General features: G+C 35.1%; 1 protein-coding gene across 9 annotated transcripts in view; it reads left to right on the top strand.

Moving 5' to 3' along the window:
* PIAS2 (protein inhibitor of activated STAT 2) overlaps positions 1-22,622 on the top strand; it is a 46,269-nt gene extending 23,647 nt beyond the window's left edge. For 4 of the 9 annotated variants that reach the window (XM_036418176.2, XM_036418175.2, XM_036418172.2 and 1 more), the window contains 8 exons: positions 2,145-2,250; positions 3,590-3,663; positions 4,769-4,929; positions 6,365-6,498; positions 8,109-8,280; positions 11,086-11,225; positions 17,629-17,666; positions 20,654-22,622. In XM_036418176.2, the coding sequence (XP_036274069.1) occupies positions 2,145-2,250; positions 3,590-3,663; positions 4,769-4,929; positions 6,365-6,498; positions 8,109-8,280; positions 11,086-11,225; positions 17,629-17,666; positions 20,654-20,836 (1,008 nt within the window). In that variant the 3' untranslated portion in view covers positions 20,837-22,622. Of the gene's footprint in view, positions 1-2,144; positions 2,251-3,589; positions 3,664-4,768; positions 4,930-6,364; positions 6,499-8,108; positions 8,281-11,085; positions 11,226-13,197; positions 13,297-17,628; positions 17,667-20,619 lie in introns of those variants that run through there. The other 5 variants (XM_036418177.2, XM_036418173.2, XM_045574963.1 and 2 more) reach the window with 5 other exon arrangements.
* Positions 22,623-23,166: the final 544 nt, after the last annotated feature.

Raw genomic sequence — 23,166 nt, 5'->3', positions numbered from 1 at the left:
TTTCCTCAAAAGGAAATAAGTATAATTACAATATTTCTTAAGGTAATGGTTTAGTCATAATAATGTTTAAATAACATGTTAAGAAACTGGAAACTTTGAGTGATATTTTCTATTTATGAAGAGTAACAAAGAAGCTGTATCTAACTTTAGGGAAAATAGTTAAATGTATTCATGTTGTAATGAAAAATAATCTGTACCAGCCTTAATAGAAACAGCTGATACTTCAGATAATATGTGGGCATCTCATGAACACATTTATTTAGAATTGTATTATTTCCTCTATACCTTTAGATTGATTACTTGGCTTTCTGTTGATTCTTAGTCTTAAAATGCATTATATCAGTTATGAGTTACTGCTTAATACAACAAGGCATTTCATTTTAGAACTATATTTGTTCATTTAATTGAAATAATAGGCAAATTTCAGTTAATTTCTGAACATAGACTTTAAAAAATGTTTTCATTTGTTTGTTTTTTTGTTTTTTTAAGAGAGAGGAAGAGAGAGGGATAGAGAGATAGAAACATCAATGATAGAGAAACATCCTGGATCAGCTGCCTCCTAAATGCCCCCACTGGGGATCACCAGTTGAACATAAACTTGAATATTGTTTTCTGATAGGAAAAAAAAAGTATACTATTTTGTAGCCGAAGGAACCGCTGAGCTAAAGCAAGCCCAAAAATATACTATTTTGTGTTTTATGGATAGAGAAATTGAGTGACATGTTTGTAGGAAGAATTTTTTGGTTTTATTACCAAGGTAATTGCAAACATGGACGTAAAGAAGGGTATTTTTGTATTAATTTTAAACTATAAAGATATTTCTCTCTAATGATTGTTCTGTTGAGCTCTCATTTCTGAATTTTTACTATTATCAGTAGTGTCATAGGGTACTAATTTATAGTATTTTTCATTTGCATGAACTGAATGTGCAATGATAAAGCATTAGATAATGATTCAGAAAATCTTGGCTTAGTTCTAAGTTGGCTATTGTTTCCTAATTCCCTGAGGCCTACTTACTATAAAGAATAGGTAAAATCTTGAGAATGAGTATTATATACAAATGTAAAGGACATTATCAAATGAGCAAGTATTAATACTTTAAAGCCTAGTGAGTGGAATTTGAACAGAATAAATTTTTTTTTAAATGATTACCAACTTTCAGGTTTTTGAACAAATGGTTGTAGGCATTGAAGACCTGTTAATTTTTTTCTTTTTGCCACACAAGAATAATATATATTTTTTGTAATTATATTAATTGACTTAAAATTTGCACACTATCTTGGATATTCAGATATTTAAAAGGACTGTTTCAGGACATTAAAAATAATATTTTAAATTATTGGTTTGGCAAATACTCAAAGTATTTTCTTACTATAGAATTGATTGAGTTCATATATGTAGTGCAAAGGTAAGAGATTTTTAGCATTTTGGTAAAATTATATTTCATCCCTTTATGGCTCTATCAATAGTTAATGAAGGTTCCTTTGTGCTAGGTTTAAGAGGTATGGATTGATGTTATTCTGGCCTTGTCTATTTTATTATGTTTTCATGTGTCTTAAATACTCCAGTAGCTGCCCCTTTCCTAGTGAAATGCTCATTTCAGAATAGGAGTTAATTTGTTCGAGTTTTTCTCAGAAGAAAGCTGATTTGGGTTCATTTAAATGATTGCTCAAGGCCATGCAGCAAGTGGTCTCTTCTGCTCAAGGCCATGAAGTAAGTGGAATTCTGGATTTGAAATGTTAATTCAGACCTCTGGTGTTTGAACTTTCTGCAGTGGAACCCATTTTACAATGACAATAGTATGAGAGCCCATACATAAAAACAAAAATTCTAGTTAGAAGTCAGCAGGGGAAAATACATTGTTATTCATACCATGATGGTCCCTGAGGTACCAGTTTTGCTAGATTAGAAACATACTGAGGTATGTAATCTTCCCCATGGATGTTTTAAAGTGATAAGTGATTGAGAAATACCCTTAATATGATTGGGCTCTTATCTTCCCTGAAAGAGCTGATTTTGTTGACCTTCCTGTGGAAGTTACTTTGAATGTCATTTTTAGAAACTAGAGATTCTTAGACAAGTATTTTATATAAATAAAGAGACTATTATCTCTTGTCTTTAATACAGATTATCTTTCTTTGTAGAATTACTCCATGTCTGTATATCTTGTACGGCAGCTCACATCAGCCATGTTATTACAGAGATTAAAAATGAAAGGTATTAGAAACCCTGATCATTCCAGAGCACTAAGTAAGTAATGTTTGTAAGGTTGAGCATATGAGATGCTTTAATGGAAAAAAAAAAAAAGCCTCACATATACATCAATATAGGAATAATTTAGGAACAAGTATTAGAAATCTAAAATGAATATTGAATTAAAAATACTCCCAAAACACTGCCCTATAAATTGAAAAAAATCCTTCTCTTGGAAACTATTCCCAAGAAGACCAGTTTTAAACCCCTATTAGTGTGATTTTGAAATCACATGAAAACTTATTTAAATAAACATTAAGTTCATGGTAGTTTGGTTGTATACATTAACTTGAGAATAGGAATGCAAGTTTAATAGAATGTACATTTTTAAAAATAGTAAATAATCAAAAGCTCTTTTTGCTGAAGAACGGTTGATATCCACCAGCAACAATATTTGCCTTCTGAGATGTTTTATTTTGTACTTTGCTTTGATATAATAATAGAGAGGGGAAAAAACCTAACCCAAACTGTAAATAATTCATTTCAGTAACTAAATGTAATTGAAATAAGACATTTTTTGGGGAAAGAAAATATTTTCCCTCGCCGCTGAATGAACCTGAAAGGAGAAAAGAATCTATAGTTTGAAATGGGAGCCAAGTAGGGCTTTTGAAATTTTGAAATGGTATTTTGTTTCTTATATCTTGAACCATTTCTTATTTCCTCAGCACAATATTGATCTTGCCTAGACTTAGAAGCCAAGGAAGTTCTTTTCTAATTTTTCTTGTCTTGTTCCATTTTCGGTTCTTTTGTTCCTCCCTACAATGGCATTGAGAATTAGGCTTCTGAAGGGAGTGCATATATTTATTAGCTTCTATGTGCAGTAACTTGTATATTTTACCTGGTAAATGAAATCTCAGACACATTACCACATCCCTTATATTTTTTAGTTGTCAAAGGAAGTATAAAAATATATGACTTTTCTGTTTGTAAATTTAGTAATTATTGGAAACAACCACCACTCCCTAATGAAAAGTCATGAATGTGTGTTAGAACAGCATTGAAACTCATTCTAAATTCCTTCCTAATTGTTTTGTTCTTAAATCTTAAACAGCTTTCTGTTCTGAAATTCTTCTTACTTACAATTTTACTTTTAAAAATTTAGTTAAACATCTGATACAGAGTTTGCAAGTTTGCAATTCTTTAACCTAATGCTGAAAGTATAATTCTGTTTTTAATACATTAATACTTAACTGTTTGTTTGTTTTGTTTTTGTAGTTTTTTGACTTATTCAGAGTGTTTGGGGAAACCTTAAATAATATTATATATATTTCTATAATTCTGTTCATATGCCACAATTAATATTAAAATTTAAAATTCTTTTTTCTTCTTTTTGAAGTTAAAGAAAAACTTACTGCAGATCCTGATAGTGAAATTGCTACAACTAGCCTTCGGGTATCCTTGATGTGCCCTGTAAGTAAAGCAACAAAACATTCTGGGGTGTTTTACTTTTTATAAATCACCTAATTTTCCTTTGAAAGTAAGTGTGGGAATGAATGATATGTTATGGTAGAATTCTAAACTTCTGTCATTTTCCCATTTGGGAATCTTCATGATGAAGTAATTTCAAAGAGTGCAAACATTCTTTTATTTTGAAGCTTTATTTATTTATTTATTTAATATATTTTATTGATATTTTACAGAGAGGAAGAGAGGGTTAGAGAGTTAGAAATGTCGATGAGAGAGAATCATCGATCAGCTGCCTCTTGCACACCCCCTACTGGGGATGTGCCCGCAACCAAGGTACATGCCCCTGACCAGAATCAAACCTGGAATCTTCCAGTCCACAGGCCTATGCTCTATCTACTGAGCCAAACTGGCTTTGGCATGAAGCTTTATTTTTTAAAAATTATTCTTAACTTAAACTAACATTTTTATTGAAAAGGGATAGAATTACATGAAATTGGAAAACCCAGAGAGAAGTCTGTAGTGCCAATAGGAGAGGTGGTGACAGGGATCCTAATGGGCATGTGTTTTCAGGCAAAAGTTTTAATCTTTCATATGATAGCTTCCTATTGTGATAACTTTTTTGTACTGATATATGTGAAAAAGCCACTAATTTATATTATGTGATCGAAGGTTCAAAATTTTGTGTTTCGCATGCCACCATTCAGGTGAAAATGTTTTTTATTTATTTTAAATTATTTTTTTTAATGTTTTTTAAAACACATATACCATCTATGAAAGGACATTCAAGAGTTGTTTAACAGTGGTTCTCTCTAAATAGGAGAACCAGTGACAAAGAGACATGTTTTCATTGTATATGGATGTTGTCATACCTGTGAATTTATGTTACTTATTTTCAAAAAGTGAAAACATTTTTTTTTAAATTATAGGGCTATCAATGAATACTAATAAAATGTGTAGCAGTCTTGATGGAAGTAAATTCTTTTTTGAATTTCTTTTTCATTTTGAACTTCTTGTATGACTTCTTTCAGACTTTTATGACTGACTGTTCCCATTGAGGTTTTATTCTCTTTTCTGACGTGGTTTCTCATGTTTTCTTTCCTGCCTGTAGTTAGGGAAAATGAGGCTGACAATCCCATGCCGAGCAGTAACTTGTACACATCTACAGTGTTTTGATGCTGCCCTTTATCTGCAAATGAATGAGAAGAAGCCTACCTGGATTTGTCCTGTGTGTGACAAAAAAGCTGCCTATGAAAGCCTAATTTTAGATGGGTAAATATTAGCTTTGTTTCCATTCAGTATAGCCTCATAGAAATTCTCTTCTAGCATAAAGTCAAGATGTTTGTGTGTTTTCTGCTTTATTCGGCTCAATCTTTTTTTAAAACCGTGGTTAACAGCTCTTTTATGATTTCTGTTGGAGGCAAGAGATAGAGTAATTTCTTTTTATTTTTGCTTCCCAATATCATATTTCATAGCCTGTCTTAAAAGGGAAAGCCCACTTTCTTAGTGAGCGTAAGTCTGACTGGAAGTTCGTTGATTTTATTGACCTTAAAGTACCAGCATTTTTGTTTCACTGATTTTTCTCTATTTCATTTGTTTTTATCCATTTGTTTACTTTCACTTTAATTGTTCTTTTTTTATAGTTTCATTTAGAGAGAAGCCTAGCTTATTTATTTGCATTCTCCTAATATAGAAAGATTAGTGCTATAAATTTTTCTCTAAATACTGCTTTAGCAACATTTCACAAATTTTGTTACATTTTTATTTTCATAAAGTTTAAAATACTTGTTAATTTGTTTTTATGTTTTCTTTGTCTCATGGGTTGTTTGTTAATTTTCATATATATGAGGATTTTCATATATTTTTCTGATGATGATTTCAAATTCAGCCCGATTGCCCCTAACTGCCTGTGTCTGCTGGCCTGGTCACCCCTAACTGCTCTTCCCTGCCTGCCTGGTCTCCCAAACTGCCCTCCTCTGCTGACCTGGTCACCCATAAATGCCCTCCCCTGCCGGCCTGGTGGCCCCTAACTGCTCTCCCCTTTAGCCTGGTCCCCCCCAACTACCCTCCCCTGTAGGCCTGGTCCCTTGCAATTGCCCTTTCTGGAAGGTCTGGTCCCCCTCAACTGCCCTCTTCTGCCGGCCCTGTCACCTCTAATTTCCCTCCCAACTGCCCTGTTGGCCTGGTTGTCCACATTTGCCCTCCCCTGCTGCCTATCTTATGGTGGCCATCTTGTGTCCATATGGGGGTGGCTATCTTTGAACATATGGGGGCAGCGATCTGGTGTGTCGAGTGATGGTCAGTTTGCATATTACTCTTTTATTAGGATTTCTTCTTCCCCTCACCTCTATGATTCTTTTTGCTTGATTTTATAAGCTTATAAGTTAGATTTTGTATAATAACATTTCTGTTTGGTTATGTGTATTTTATATGTTGTATTGAAGGTTGTTCTTTACTGCAATCAATTTCTGTTTAGCCACTATTTTTTAGATGACTCGGTAAGTCATTTAACTCTTTTATGCCCTTTAAAGATCTAAAACATAGACGGAAGGAGGTATAATAGTTGTCCTAATGTCTAAAGTATTGAACTACCAAAATAAGCTGAAGTCAGTATTACTTTTGATCCAATGTAATAAGTACTTCTTTGTTATAATTTCACTTTTGAACAAGGTCATTGATTACATTTTTCTACTTAATTGGTTTATAGCCTTTTTATGGAAATTCTGAGTGACTGTTCTGATGTGGATGAGATCAAATTCCAAGAAGATGGCTCTTGGTGTCCAATGAGACCGAAGAAAGAAGCTATGAAAGTATCCAGCCAACCGTGCCCAAAAATAGAAAGTATGTGTAGAATGGCAACAGAGAGCAAAGCAGTGAGACTCCTGCAGCATTATCTTTATCATTAACATTGGCCACTAGAATTTCATTTGAAGCTCAGTTTGCTAATTGTGTGTGTGTGTTAATCCTCACCCGAGGATATTTTTCCCCCATTGATTTTTAGAGAGAATGAAAGGGGTGAAGGGAGTGGGAGAGACAACATCAATTAGTTGCCTTCCGCGTGTACCTTGGTCAGGACTGGGATCGAGCTTGAAATTGAGGTATGTGCCCTTAACTGGAATTGAACCTGCGACCTTCAGTCCAAGGGCCAATGCTCTAACCACTGAGCAACCAGGTAGACTATAATGGAAAATAAGTTTATCTTTTGATAACTTTTTCTTTTGATCATCTATTACATAGGTAATTTTCCCCAACTGATTTTTATTCTTTTTAAGAAATGTGCCCAAGTTTATAAGTATACCATTCTTTTAACCAGCCTTTTTATAGTTATTTTTCATATGTAAAGTAAATGAAAATATCATCTAAAATTATTTTAATATATGGTGTTTGTTATAAAATGAAAAGTTATAAATGACATTTCTATGGACAGTTTTTCTTTTCTTTTAAAAAAAATATTTTATTGATATTTTTACAGAGAGGAAGGGAGAGTGATAGAGAGTTAGAAACATCAATGAGAGAGAAACATCTGTCAGCTGCCTCCTGCACACTCGCCACTGGGTATGTGCCCGCAACCAATGTACATTCCCTTGACCGGAATCGAAACTGGGACCTTTCAGTATGCAGGCTGATGCTCTATTCACTGAGCCAAACCGGTTAGGGCTATGGACAGTTTTTCAGAATTGTTTTTAGAGTACCTGTTGAGGTACCTGTGAATGATGAAGGAAAAGTTCCCCACATCTTTGAGAAAAATAGTGATTTAGTTGATTATTTGCTGCTGCTTTTTCATTATCAACTAGCATTCATTTACTTCTAAACAGATTGCAGGGCACAGTATACTTTCTATGACATGGTGAGTGTATGAAACTATAATAATTAGCAGAAAGGAGAACCTAGGTGATAAGTAGACAGGCAGTTTATAAGAAAAATTTTAAATGTCTGAATAACAAGAAGTTTTTTCATGGTGAAAATTTTTGTCAAATTCTGGTGAAGAGCCTATGCATTCTTTGACATGAGCACCCTTGCTTTGCTAGAATAAAAAATTTTGATTCTGACTGAACACTGCAGCAAGTTTGTGAAAACACAGTGACACCACATATTCTTGTTCATGGCTGGAAATCAGCCACCTAACTCCAGATGTCTGTCTATAAAATGACTGTTTACTTGCTGAGACACCGTGAGCAGCAGGATATGTGCATATCCATTGGAAGTACCAGGGAGGAAACTATGAGCATGTTTGAATGAGGCTTTTGGCTCTCTTTCAGGGCATAGAGCTCACTGTCTCTCCAGGTTAGTAATTTTACAGAGAGATGTCTGGAGTTCGGGAGTTGGTCTCTTTCCATGGGACAGAGTATGTAGCTTTACTGGCATTCTGCACAGTTAAGACTCCTGTGGCTAGAGTTTGTGTCACAACCTTAAGAGTGTTTTTTTTTTTTTTTCCTGTTCCCTACATGCAGGTTCAAGTGTCCTCAGTAAGCCTTGTTCAGTGACTGTAGCCAATGAGGCAAGCAAGAAGAAAGTGGATGTTATAGACCTAACAATAGAAAGCTCTTCTGATGAAGAGGAAGATCCTCCTGCCAAAAGGAAGTGCATCTTCATGTCAGAAACACAAAGCAGCCCAACCAAAGGGTTTGTTTATTTATAGTTTTACACTTGGAACTAACTGTTACTGGGTTAGGTTTGTAAATGTCTCTTTGATAGTTTCATAATCATAGAATGCTATTTTAATTTGCCTTTGGTTGAAGTATTTTCAATATCTAAATAAAGAAAATATTGCCATCTTTGGGAAGTAAGAGTTGAAATCTTCTCACGTGTAAGTATTTCATATAAGTACAAATTTGGCATCACAGACCAACAGAAGGAAGCTTATGGAATATGGAATCTAACAAGTGTGGATTCCACATTTGATACCATTGCTTACTCATTCATGATGTATGATGAAAAATTTAACTTGCTTGAGCTTCCTGTTTCTGTTCTGTACAATGGGGTTAGAAAATGCCTATCTCATGAGAATTTTTTTAAGATTTCAATAAGATAATGAAACAATTTAGCTTCAGTGTTTGGCAAATCAGAAGGAATACAAATGAAAAACCAGGAAAACTTATTTTCTATTGTATCTTGAAATGTTGTGAGCAGCTATTTTTTAAGGGGCATTGTTTTAGTAAAACTTACAGTTTTACAGAGCCCCAAAAGTAAAAAGCATTCTGTCTACAATGGTAAATGGGCCTGGGGTGGGGATGGACTAGAGCAGTGTTTTTCAACCTTTTTTGGGCAAAGGCACACTTGTTTCATGAAAAAAATCACGAGACACACCACCATTAGAAAATGTTAAAAAATTTAACTCTGTACCTATATTGACTATATATAAAGTAATTCTCTTGAATAGGAATCAAATAAACACAAAGAAAGTAATTTATAATTACTTTATTATGAAATATTAAGTAAACAAAATAGTGAAAAATTATAAAATTCTTGTCTTGTCTGCACCTACGGCACACCAGGCAACATCTCGCGGCACACTAGTGTGCCGCGGAACAGCGGTTGAAAAACGCTGGACTAGAGGGAGTCAATGGAGGAAAAAGGAGGACATATGTAATATTTTCAACAATAAAGAATTCTTTAAAAAAATAAAAGGGGAAGGGCGGGCTTTTGACATGTCACTGCCTCCTCATAGAATTGGCAAATACATAGGCATATGTATGTATACGTTATCAATGTGTACATACATATTTTTTAAATTTTTTAGTCTTATTCATAATATCATAGTACAAAGGTAAATTGCTGGAATGTTGCAAGACAGTGAATATTAGTATTCTAGACTGTATACTGGATCACTTATCACATTTAGTTCAGACTTAAATATCTAAAAATGGGTTAACTTGAATTGTTATCCTAAAGGCTGAAATTCATCATGTGCTCCATCCCACTTTACAGTCATAAAAATATTAATATAATTTTGCAACCAATTCCTAATGATCCTTAATCCAGAGAAATACATTATTAACTTCTATTTTTTATTTCCTGTCTTTACTTCTAGTTGTAGAATTTCCACTCAGCCAGCCTTCCTGTGGTTCTGGATGATGTCAGATTTGTCTTCTGGTTGTAGTTTTGAAATTGTTGTGCGAGGCAGTAGTTTAGGTGTTTACCTATGCTGCCACCTTTGTTTCTCTCGGTATCTTATTTTTTTGTTGTTGCAATGGTAAATGGGATTGTTTGTTTAGCTTCTCTTTTTTTTTAATATATTTTATTGATTTTGTACAGAGAGGAAGGGAGAGAGTTAGAAACATCGATGAGAGAGAATCATTGATCAGCTGCCTCCTGCACACCCCCCACCGGGGATATGCCCTTGACCAGAATCGAACTCGGGACCCTTCAGTCCCCAAGCTGACGCTCTTATCCATCGAGCCAAACCAGTCTCGGCTAGCTTCTCTTTCTGAGAATTAATTATTGATGTATAAAACAACCACCAATTTTTGGGTGTTGATTTTGTAACCTGCTACATTGCCAAATTCATATATTAAATCTATTAGTTTCTTGGTGGACTCTTTAGGGTTTTCTATGTACATTATCATATCATCTGCAAATAATGAGAGTTTTACTTCCTCCTTTCCAATTTGGATGCCTTTTATTTTTTCTTCTTGTCTAATCACTGTGGCTAGGACTTCTAGTACTTTGTTGAATAAGAGTGATGAAAGCAGACAACCCTCTCTTATTCCCGTTCTTGGGGAAAATGCTTTTAGTTTTTGCTGATTGAGTGTGATGTTGGCTGTAGGTTTGTCATATATGGCCTTTATCATGTTGAGATATGTTCTCTCTATTGCCACTTTGCTCAGAGTTTCTATCAAAAATGGGTGTTGGATTTTGTTGAATGCTTTTTCTGCATCTGTTGATATGATTATGTGACTTTTGTCTTTCAGTTTGTTTATGTGTTGTATCATGTTTGTTGATTTGCAAATATTTTACCAGCCTTGCATTCCTGAAAAAGAGTTTGAAAGTATTCCTCTTGAATTTTCTGAAATGATTTGACAAGTATAGGTATTAGTTCTTTGAGTATTTGGTAAAACTACCCTGTGAAGCCCCCTGGACCTGAGCTTTTGTTTGCCGGAAGTTTCTTGATTACTGCTTGTATTTCATCAATTGTTATTGGCCTATTCAGGCTTTCTGATTCTTCCTGATTCAGTTTTGGGAGATTGTATTTTTCTAGGAACTTGTCTATAATCATCCACATTGCCAGCTTGTTGGCCTATAGTTGTTCACAATCCTTTGTATTTCTGTTGTGTCAGTGGTTGGTTCTCCATTTTGTGTAGTGAGTAGCTACCATATAGCTGTGCTGAAACTTAGTGAATTTATAACTGAGAATGCACAGTAGTACAGCCCTTCTGTACTGTGAACTAACAGCCAGATTGTTTGTAATTTCCTTGCTATTTAAAACAGGGTTCTCATGTATCAGCCATCTTCTGTAAGGGTGCCCAGTGTGACTTCAGTTGATCCTGCTGCTATTCCGCCTTCATTAACAGACTACTCAGTACCATTCCACCACACGCCAATATCAAGCATGTCATCAGATTTGCCAGGTATGTGAAGTTATTTTTTGTTTGTTTGTTTCTTATTATGTCTTACCATTTATTTTTAATCTTAACCTTGGAGCAAATAGAATTTTAAAAATTTAAATAGAAATGCTAAGGAAATTTGAAAACTTCATATAAAGGTAATGTTTTTTTTAATATATAATTTTCTATCATCTTAACTACAGAACAGTCTATAGATTCCTAATAATAGCAGTCTATAGATTCCTAATAATAGTAGGATAGTAGGAAATGTTTATAGATTTTATTTTCCTTCAGAGAAGATTTATACTCAGAGGTTTTCCTTAGTTTATTTATTATGCAAGCTTATAGGTTAGGGAGAGAGTATTTTCTCATACTCTTCTTGGTTGTAGTTCAACGTGGGGTGTTGCCAACATCTTTACCTTGTGATCTCCCCCCCCCCCACCCCCCGTAAAAATAAGATCTACCAGCTGTCTCCCTAGAGCACTACCTAATATCTAACGACAAATACACACACACACACACACACACACACACACACACACACACACACACACACACACACTGAACATTTAAAAATTCAAGGTTACTTGGATTACCTTAGTACCAAGACCTGTGCAACCAAGGCCATATCATACCTTTAAACTCTGCCCTTTTCTCCTTTCTAAATAGCCAGTGTTTTTACAGATATTTTTGGTCTATCAAATGTGAGCAAGTTTAGAACCAGTACCTCTTAATATTCATGACTTCCCTTCTTTCTAAAGGGTGCTTTTAGTGGAATACAACTCCTTCCAATTAATTAATTTTCCCCCACCTGATTTATGAAGTTAATTTTACCCTTTTAGAAAGGTCTTTATTATAAGAACAATATGTATTCTATTGGACAAAATTTGTGTTGTTTGAAACAGTTGATGGTTTTGTTATCTGGCCAATTCAAATAAAATTTAATGGAAAAGATTAGACTAAAAATACTATCCATCAAAAAATTGTAAATACCTTTTCTTAAATATGTTTAGTCCATACGTATTTTGGAAATTGACATTTAAGTATGTTTAGTCCATGTGTACTTTGGGAATTGGTATTTTAAAAAATTGTTTTCAAACCCAGCCATGACCAGTTATAAAGTATTTTTTGTATCCAAAGCTCCGTGCAAAGGTATAGGTGAGGTTTCATGGTCCATAAGAAATACATACATTCAGAGTCTTAATTTCTAATTGCTATGTTTTGCTTAACCTTGGCTAGTTTTAAGTGAAGTTGAAGAATGTCCACATGTCATCTTAGTATATGTTATAAACAAACATTTTTTAAGGATTTGTTTCCTAAAGACTGAATTAAAAATTGATCTGGAAAAAAAGATGATAAACTTTCCATTTACTAAAGTGATTCTGACCAGTTAGCAGTAGAATAGACACACTTTACAGGTCACTTGCTCTCTTTTCACATTATATGATTCTGAATGAATTTTTAACTTTAGAGAATTTAGTTTTTCAAAATTTGGGCATAAATTGAGACTTATAAAATGTACAGAGTTGAGAAAAATGCAGTAAAACATGTTAACTGTATATTACATAAAATACACTTAAGGAACTAAGACTAATATTCAGGCCAATATAAACCAGTATAGTAGTACTGGTTATTAAATTGTTGAAGTGCTTTCTTCAAGTTGATAAACTGAATAGAATAGGGTCTATTGACCTTACAAGAATTAACAATTTTATCATCATCTGTGAATCATGTAGCAGTCACTACATCTAAATAGCTTATTTTTTACTTTGGTTTTATTGTTAATATGCTCTTTTGTAATTAGTAGTTAATTTGCTTTTATGTTTGTGCATAATTTCATGTAATTAGTCATACTATACAGAGTTGATATTTACAAATTTAATAATTTATAATAAAATATTAAATAGAACACCAAGAATAGAGAGCTGACAACGTTTTAATACATTTCTTAACATTCTTTTTAAACATCATAAACATGAATCTTCTGAATCTGCAGGGGAACAAAGAAGAAATGATATTAATAATGAACTGCAGCTTGGAACATCTTCTGATACTGTGCAACAGTGAATTCAAAATAAAACATAATTTGTATTTATGGAATGGAAAACAGCTTATTTCAAGAAAAAATGACTGCCTTATTATTATTAGTGACATATTGTCAGGTGTGAATGGTGCTCAAAAATTGTGTCATTAAAATTTGGAATTGCTAAACCTTTACATATTTAATCATGTAGCAACCATGTTTTGTTCAAGTTCATGGCTCAAATAAGGAAGATGTTATTATTTGTAAGACGCAGAGTCAGTTTCACATAAAGTCACACTGAAAATCTAAAAGCAACAATTTTAACAATATTAATAGAACAAACATTTAGAATGTACCATCAAAATTTTTAACCTGCTTTTTATTTAAAAATAATTGAGCACATTTTCAACCTTGAAATACTTAGGAGGGCATAATTATGTACCAATATAACCTGTTGTTTCAATTGAAACCTATCCTGTCTAATAAAAGAGTGATATGCAAATTAACCATCACTCTACTATACCACCAGTCACACCCACCAGCCAATCAGCAAGTATGCAAATTAATCCCAACCAAAATGGCAGTGGCCACAGAGGGCAGGAGGGAGGCTTGTGTTCCCTGGCAATAGAGGAATCCAGGCTTTCCACACACCCTGGCAGTCCCAAGCCTCCACTCAAGGGTACAAAGTTTCAATGATAGAAGGTAAATTCCAACAGAAATGGCGGCAACCACTGAGCTGGAAGAGGAGGAGGCTATGGTTTCCCCGGGCTAAGGAGGAAGCCAATCTTCTGCAGCCCTGGCTGGTTCAGGGTCTTCACTCCAGGCTACAAAGTTTCAATTAAAGAAGATACATAAATTCCAACAGAAATGGCTGCCAACGCAGAGCAAGCAGAAAGCTTGACTCTGCTCCAGGCTACAAAGTTTCAATTGTAGAAGATAAATTTCAGATACCAGGGCCTCCGCTTGGGTCTCTGCGGGGTTTGGCTGGCCTGCAAACCACCACAGGCCCCTCAACCAGGCCGTCTATATCCTAAGGGGACCCCCACCCTGATCCGGGACACCCTTCAGGGCAAACCAGCTGGCCTCTACCCATGCACCAGGCCTCTATTCTATCTAATAAAAGAGTAGTATGCAGATTGACAATCACTCCAACACACAAGATGGCTGTCCCCTTGTGGTCAAAGATCCTGCCCCCATGTGGACACAAGATGGCCAGCAGGGAAGGGCAGTTGGGAGGGACCAGGCCTGCAAGGGAGGGCAGTTGGGGGCAATCAACCCTGCAGGGGAGGGCAGTTAGGGGTGACCAGCTGGCAGAGGAGAGTAGTTGGGGGCAAACAGGCTGGTAGGGAGTATTTAGGCATCAATCAGGCTGGCAGCAGAGTGCTTAGGGTTTGATCAGGCTGGCAGGCAGAAGTAGTTAGGGGCAATGAGGAAGGCAGGCAGGCGAGCAGTTGGGAGACAGCAGTCCTGGATTGTGAGAGGGCAGTTGGACATTCCTTGAGGGGTCCCAGATTGGAGAGGGTACAGGCTGGGCTGAGGGACACCCCCCACCCCTTGCATGAGTTTTGTGCACCGACCTCAAGTGGTGAAATAAGAAAACAGCAATTGTGCTAAATTTCTAAAATAAGGAAGTAACATTAATCATTATTTATGAAACTTCAACTATTTCATATGAGCTTTAATAGTCTACTTAAAATGTAAAATGCAAGACTTTGATAATGAAGTTTATTGGAAGGAATAATATCTGAAATACTCTTAAATTTTAGAGATGGTGTTTGAGAAAAAGTTTCACTGAGAAATATATTAGAACATTATTGGATTTTTGTATAGACAGCGTCTGTATAATGCTGGGGAGACAGTCTATAATTTCAACCAAGAGTTTAGAAAAATGTGTAGGTATTTTACTATCTATAATAATAAAAATGTATCATGCTAATTAGACTGGACGTCCTTCGGATGTCTTTACTTGTGGACAAAGCCGCAGCATGGGAGTTTGGGGGGGGGGGGGGGGAAGGGATCCTGAGGCAGAGGCAGCAGAAGCCCCCGGCCATGGTAATGGATAGGGACTGGGACCAAGGCTCTTGGATGAATTTCGTGCATGGGTCTCTAGTGCATTCTATAAGTCACCATATTCATTGATCTGTGGATGAGGTGTCAAAAGATATAGAACAAGTGAATCTCTTAAATCACATGAAACTAAAGAATTACAATACATCTAAGAGCTAAAATAATGAAAATAGCAAGTCTCTGCACCTCAGTGGACAGCCTTCAATTCTGGAGCTATATAAAAAAAAAAAAGTCTGAAAATTACAAGTCTGTATTTATATTGAAGTTGTGAAATGGGACTAAAACATTTAGAAAATGAACATTTTTGGGTGATTGGCTTCAAGACAAATATTCCAATAGAGATAGCAGTACTTTCTTAGTTTTTTAAAAGTGTTTGTTATTCAAGTGGACTGAGTGATTAAAAACACATTAAAAGTAATTGAACATATAAAATCCTATATAAAAAAAGCCTACTACGCTAAGTATCCAGTTGGCCATTCAACCAAAGTGTACCATAATATGCTAATGATATGCTAAAACTGCTCAACTGGTTGCTATGATGTGCACCAACCACCGGGGGCAGACAGTCAACCGGTTAACCAGTCATGATGATGTGCACTGACCACCACGGGGCAGATACTCCAACTGTTAGGTTAGCTTGCTGCTTGGGTCAGGCCAATCCGGACTTAGTGAGACTGACACTCCCTGGAGCCCTCCTGTAGTCCCTCCCCAGCTGGCCAACCTCCAGCACCCCTCCCTGGCCCCAATGGTGCACCAGTGGGGTTCCTTGGTCTGATCTGCACTCTCTTGCAATCTGGGCTGAGGGACCTCTTCCCCCTGAGTGCATGAATTTCATGCACTGGGCCTCTATTAAACTATAAAAGCCAAAGTTATATAAAGAAAATTATTACACCATCTGAAGCAAAATAAAATGAATAAAATTAAACCAATTAATTAAATGACACACCAATAAAGTATTTTTGTGACTCAGTCAATAATGGAGATGTTGAATATATAAAATTCCTGGAAGGTATAAGGGTTAGACCTATTTTGAATTGATGTTCAACAGGAGCAGAGAAAGGACTTACTGAACAAGATAATTAATGTGAAAAGAAACTGCTTATGGAGAAACGTCGCCTACTGAAGTTGGAAACATTTGTTGTGATTCTCTATCCATTGTTGGCTCAAACCATGGTGTGTCATATAGGTAGTGACAGACATACAAAATGAAAGTACCAACAAATTTTTTTACATGCTTTATAAATGGAATGGTTTCTTTCAAATGATTGGTGCTATAGTTTCTATTACTTGATAAACATTGTAAGCATAGCTTATTTAGAGATTATAAGGGACTAAATATATTTAAAATTTTTGAGTTATAAATTACTCATTCTGCTTATTAAATATTTTAAAGATAATTTCCACTAATATTCTCTATTTTGAGTAACAGTCTAGTATCAGACTTTACTCTGAAAGGTTGTTATTTAAGGTAACATTGAATGCCAGCAAATAAAAATGTATAAAATTGAATAGAAATTGACCTTAGTGACCTATACTTAGTATCTTTTTTTTTTTTTTTTTTAATGTTTTGAAATTTAGTCAAACAGGGACTCTAGGAAAACTGACTTAGATGTTTATTGATATACTTTTCAGGCCTGAAATTTTAAATTATTTATTGTTATACTCTAATGCTTTGAAATGGTGTTCTTGGCACTCTTTTCCACATTCCTGTTCCTAAAGCTTAGTTGGAGAATCTCACATCTTTGGTTTAGAAAATTGCATTTGCTTATAACCTAGTACGCCTTGATAAGATTTAGCTTGTTAGCAGAAATTACTGAGGTTTGCTTTGTGCAGAGCATGGAACTGGATTGATCCCTGGATGAGGTACTGCTTTTGATGTGGGAATAGGGGGACAGAGAGCACTTCATGAAATAGACATCTGTTTAAGAAGTGGTATTTTAGATGAAGTTCAATATGATGTATTTCTAAAAAATAAATGTGAAGTATCTTAAGAGCTTAAGTATGTTTTTTTAATAGTTCGTTTCAGATCTTCATCTCATTTGTTTTGTTGCTTCTCATTTTGTTAAGTGATGAAGCGAAGAAATATTTGCTTTGACTAGTCCTTTCTTTAAGTCTCTGGGAAGTGATTTTTCCAGATGTTTTATCAGGGAATATGTTCATTTTGGAGTTTTATACACATTAAATAGCACTGCTTATGGTGTAGAACTTTCCTATCATAGAATGATAAACAGTTAACTCCAAATGTTTTCTGGCTTGTGATAAATATAAAATGATTTTGGGAAATAATTCTTGTCTCCAAAATATGAGACAACTATTAACAAAGCATTTTTGTTTTAGGTTTGGATTTTCTTTCCCTTATTCCAGTTGATCCCCAGGTATGTATCCTGAATTTAAGCAACTAATTTGTATTTGATCGTTGCTTATGTCATACTAACTAAAAATGACCAGTTGCATAAAATCAGGACAGTCAACTCACAGTTATTTAAATTGCTGCAAAGAAAGTACTATATAAATACTTCACAGTTTTATTTGGAGGAATAAAGTTGCTGTTTTTCAATTCATGATGTTTTTTGGTCTTAATATCTGAATTTGAAATTATATTTTATTTAGTTTAATAATCATTTGGCATTTATCAAGCACTTTCAATGATTAAAATGAGGGGAAGCAGTGCTAGATTACTAGAAGTCAAAATTGAAAGAAATTGTAAAACACTTGTTTTATACAGAGAAAACAGCTAAAACTATTAAACTGTTTGAATTATTATCTTGAGTCTTCCTTATTTTTAAAGGCAATCAGATTCAGACTTTGGGGATGCCCCAGCCTACGTTGCTATAAATTATAAATTATTCCTGTTTTCTCTGTCAGAGGTAAGAAATTCTAGAATCCCAGAGTATCAACATGAAGACCTTGCAGTGAGCATGGACCCCGCTGGCAGGCGTATAGCAGAGGCAGAACAGAGGAGGGAAAGGCATGGGAAAGCCAGGGGCAAAGTGAAACAAAGAGACTTTGAAAGGTGTGCTGAGATTTGGAAGGGTGTGCAGGCATCTTCAAACTACGGCCCGCGGGCCACATGCGGCCCGCAGAGGAGTCTGATCCGGCCCGCCAGGTTTTTTGGGCAGTGAGTGCAGCCGAGGTGTTACAGTAGGAATTAGTAGTTAATATAGTCCGGCCCTCCAGTTCTCTGAGGGACCGTGATCTGGCCCCCACTTTAAAAAGTTTGAGGACCCCTGGTAGAGGAAGAACATGGACCACTAAATTCATAGGTGCTCAGAATCAGCTAACTGCAGGTCTTGTATTGGCCTCCTGTTTGAATACTCTGGATCTGGTCACACAAACAACACTGGAAATATTGGCCCAAGGTAATATGCACAGAATGAAGAATTTCTTCTTCTTACCCTGAATTGACTTTGTGACATCAATAGACTCTATTTATAGCAAAAGTATACATATATCTTTCTAGGAAATTGATTCTTTGGGCTTAAAATGTTACTGATTTTTTTTTTTTTTTAATGTGAACCATCCTTTTAAAAAAAAAATTACCTTGGAACCTAGAGGATTCAGATTTCATAGTGCTATTTAGCCTGCTTAGTGTCAGGCTAACTTAATTGATAAGGCAATGGAAGAGTTAGAGGTTGTTCCTTCAGTCCTTCATAGAATCCTTAAGATTTATTCTACTTTACCTCCATATTGCCCCATTATTCTTGTGCAGATTACGCATAAAGGATAGAATTAGAGGTAAATGCCTGCAATCTGAGTATAATAAATATTCAATGTATAGATCCTATTGATAGCAGGACTGTAGTATCTAGCATTCATTTTCTAAAGGAAGAAGAGTACTTTTTTACTACCACTCAGTCAAAAACTGCCTGAGAGACAAAATAAAATTTAAGTTCTGACCTTTTTTCCAGATTCCTTCCCCAATTTTGTTGGAAAGTAGGAAATGTATTTGCTTTTAAAGAAAGTTAATGCTTGAGAGTTTAACTTCCTTTAGAACTCTTTAAGAACTATTCCTTTTCCTTTAACCAATATGCCTTGAATTTCTTAGTGCATGGCATTTATTTTATTCATGATCCAAGACAGTTATCCATCCTAAATATTAAATTACTTTCTTGAAGGCAGCAGAATTGGTGGTGTTCTTCCCATGGATAAGCAGCTCAAACCTGGGGCTTTTCCCCTTATCATTTTACAGATCACATAATTAAACAACGTCAGTTTTAAATTCTGTTCTGTAACTTAGTATCTCCAATGATAGCTGACTATAGAAGTGATAAGATTGATCAGATACCCTTTCATACAATCTGAAGATAAAATATTTCTCACATAAAATATTCTATAGCAATATAAAAATTAAGCTTTTAGTTGTCCCTTCCCCCTCTCTTGACCAATACTAGAGTGTTAAACTCAAGTTTGAATTTGTTTAAGAATCAGCAACCAAACTGGCAAGGAAACAAAATGTGAACTCTTGGAGAAGGTTGTCAGGGAATTATCACAAGGAAAATTAAATTAGTTTAGATCTTTTTAAGATTTATTCCGAAATTTTATGATTACGTGAGATAGTTCTCTGTACTGGGCATCCCGTGGTAGTTAGCTACCATGTTCTCTCTGTTAGAGTGAATGCTGTCCTTACAATTACACAGGTATTGTTACATGTACAGTTACATGTACATTGTGCATGTACAGAGAGTCAAATGCCACTCTTGAGTTGATCAGTTTTTTGTATATGTGATTTCAGAGAGAGAGAAACATCAATGATAAGAGAGAATAATTAATTGGCTGCCTCCTGCAGGCCCCCTAGTGGGGATTGTGTGATAATCAGAATCCAACCTTGACCTCCTGGTTCATACATTGACACTCAACATGGAGCCATGTTAGCTGGGCTAATTGATTTATTTTAACATTATTCCTTAACTGTCTGATTGATAATAAATTAAAAGGATTATCAAATTTTGAAATACGTAGCATTTTTGCACACTACCATTAAAAAGAAATGTTTACTATCCTTTTGCAGTGTGATTTAAATCTGGTATAAACACATGTAGCGAGAGATCTTTTTGAGGTTAAGTTATGAGTCATGATTGTGGGGCCATATTTATTATTAAATATTGTTGACATTTTTGTAATTGCACCTATATATTTGGTCAGTAAACAAATTCTACAAGTTTTGAGAATCAAGAATATATACTACATTCTCTAAGTAATGTAAAATAGCTATATTCATGCCATCTTTCATCCAAAGACCTGGTTTTTTAAATCCCATTGGGATTAAAATACGTGGCTCTCACCTGTACATATCTAACAATTTCTAGTCTCTCTTTGAAATCAATGTAGCCTCTTCCTCATCAGCATCATTGTTTGTTTCAAGCAGTACTGTCCTCCTATGTTTTTGGATAGTCTCACCTCACCCTTAACAGCAAGCAGTACGTCTGTCACCACCACCAGCCCCCATGAAAGCAACACTCATGTTAGCTCATCCAGCAGCAGGAGTGAGACAGGGGTCATAACCAGCAGTGGAAGGAACATTCCTGACATCATCTCATTGGACTAAAGGAGGACTTGCTCGATTCTAGGAATCATTCATCAAAACTGCTCTTTCTTGGATCTCTGGTCCTTGGAAGCTATTTTTTTAATAACAGTTACTTTGATATTTATTGAAACGTCAAGTGGATTCTTTTGCTTTCTGAGAGACAAACACAGATGACTGTGGCAAGAACCAAATGACACACAAGATTTTTCTTATTCATGCTGTACTCTGAGCATCAGATGCGTTCAGCCATAGCTGTGTCTTCTTGGGAGACGGATTTCAGTTTCATGTTACTGGATAGATTCTACAGAAACAGTTAAACGTTTCTTGTTGTAATAAACAGCAATAAAATTATGTAAATGTGCAAGTAAACTTTTTTCTAATTAAAAAGGAAGTAATCAATGATTTTAAAAGGACAGCAACTTTCGTTTAACCTGATGTGAAGGAAAAATATATGGAAAGAAGTTGTCTTTGCCAAATGAGTTGTTGCCACACAGATTTGTTCTATTTCGTTGAACTGATGAAGTCTTGATAGTGGCCAAAGCATGGGTTCCACTTTTCTTCCTGATTCCATCAAAGAAAAATGGCCTTCGTGTCGCGCATTTTCCCGATTGTCATTTACATTCAATGTTATTTGCTACTGAATACAGAGAGAAGTTCTAGGATCTGGCTGTTCTTTATTGGCGAGTATGTCGAAGAACACTACATAGATTCTACCCTGATGTAATGTGTGTTATTTTTGGTAATTTTATAATCTCATTCTAGAGATTTCTGTAAATTTGGGGCTTGTCTTCTAAAAAAAAAAAAAAAAAAAAAAAAAAAGTGCTTTGCAGCCATTGAAGGAAATGTTTTAGGAGTATGGTGGCTGAAATGTTAGAATTTTGTTCTTACTGTCCATAATCATTGAGAGTTTAGAGGCAATAGAAGAACAGACTTAGGGGAGTTTGGGAATAACAAAGATTAATTTATTCCTAAGAATTGCTTTTGTTCACTTTATAGAATAATATTCAAATCTTGTTGAAACTTTTCAGATTTTAGTGATACCAAGAAAATATGTTTTAGATCTCTGATCACTTTTAAAGAAAAACCAAACAGCAAGAGGTAAGGGTGGTATCAGATTTCCTTTTTATTTTTCTTAAGAGAAATCTTTCCTGAGACCACGAAAGACCTGAACCCCACTTTAAAAACCACTCTACTTTCTTTTGCTTCATTTGGCTTCCTAAATAATTTTAGAATTCTCAAGGAGTTAATACTTTCCCAATGCTTAGCTTTCTCTGCCTAAGCTATCTCTATTTTACAGATAAACTCTTTTTAAAATGGGTAATCTGATTCTCAAGCTGAGTGCCCAGGTGGAAAGCGAGTTCAGGGAGAACAGGGACGCATGACTTGAGTTGGTGCAACTTCGTGGAGCTGACTTGACATGCTTGGTTTTTACACCTTCTCAAGTTTTCATGGCCTCTGTGCACCTTTTGTGCTGATTTAAGATCATGTGGTTTTCTGTATCATCCTTTCTTTGGCCACATCATCCCCTTAATGTATTACCCTTTTTGGACAGCTGTTTATTATTAAAAACGTGGAAAATAAACTTCCTGCAGTAGTTGTGCCATAGTTGCTAGTTCTATCTTGTCATTAGATTTCCAATCTATGTTACAATCCTTTCGTCCAGATACAGAATATCTTCATAGTAGATATTTATGTTGCTGCTTTAAATACAGATGCAATTTCTGTTACAGTAACTGTAATCAGATAGAAAAAGTAACCTGACTTATGTAGTATAATTTGTCAATAAAGAAATGATGTATATTTGTTATTTTGTTACCTTTTAGATTCTCAGCAACTTCCCTTCACAGTTTAACCAACAGAGTTTTATAAGGTCAATTAAAATATGAATAGAAGTTAGTTTATTTACTTGTTTTTTATAATGGATACCTCTGCTTTTATAGTTGTGATTTGTTTCTTTTTCAATATTTTATGTGAATAGTTTTAGTATACCTTTCTGGTGCTTTCCGTTGGTTACATACAAATTTTAATTTATCTCATGCAGGCATATTTAAAAATCACTATTATGTTTATAACCTTAAAATCCAGGGCTTTTGTGTATACATTTTTGAAGGTGAGCACTTTTCTTTATGCCTTTGGCTTTATGACAACTGCATGTTTATTAAGCCATTATCCTTTTTCAGTGTGGTCACTAAATATTTTTACCAAGACCCTGGCTTTTTGTTGTTAATCCTCACTGGTGAATATTTCGTCCATTGACTTTAGAGATAATGGAATGGAGTGGGGAGGGAAGAAAGGAGAGAGAGAAACATCGATGTGTGAGAGCCACATCAATCAGTTGCCTCCCACATGCA

The sequence above is a fragment of the Pipistrellus kuhlii genome, unplaced genomic scaffold, assembly GCF_014108245.1.
Source record: "Pipistrellus kuhlii isolate mPipKuh1 unplaced genomic scaffold, mPipKuh1.p scaffold_m20_p_6, whole genome shotgun sequence".
Classification (NCBI taxonomy): Eukaryota; Metazoa; Chordata; class Mammalia; order Chiroptera; family Vespertilionidae; genus Pipistrellus; species Pipistrellus kuhlii.
The sequence above is the reverse complement of the archived record's forward strand: the minus strand, read 5'-3'. Positions and strand labels throughout refer to the sequence as shown.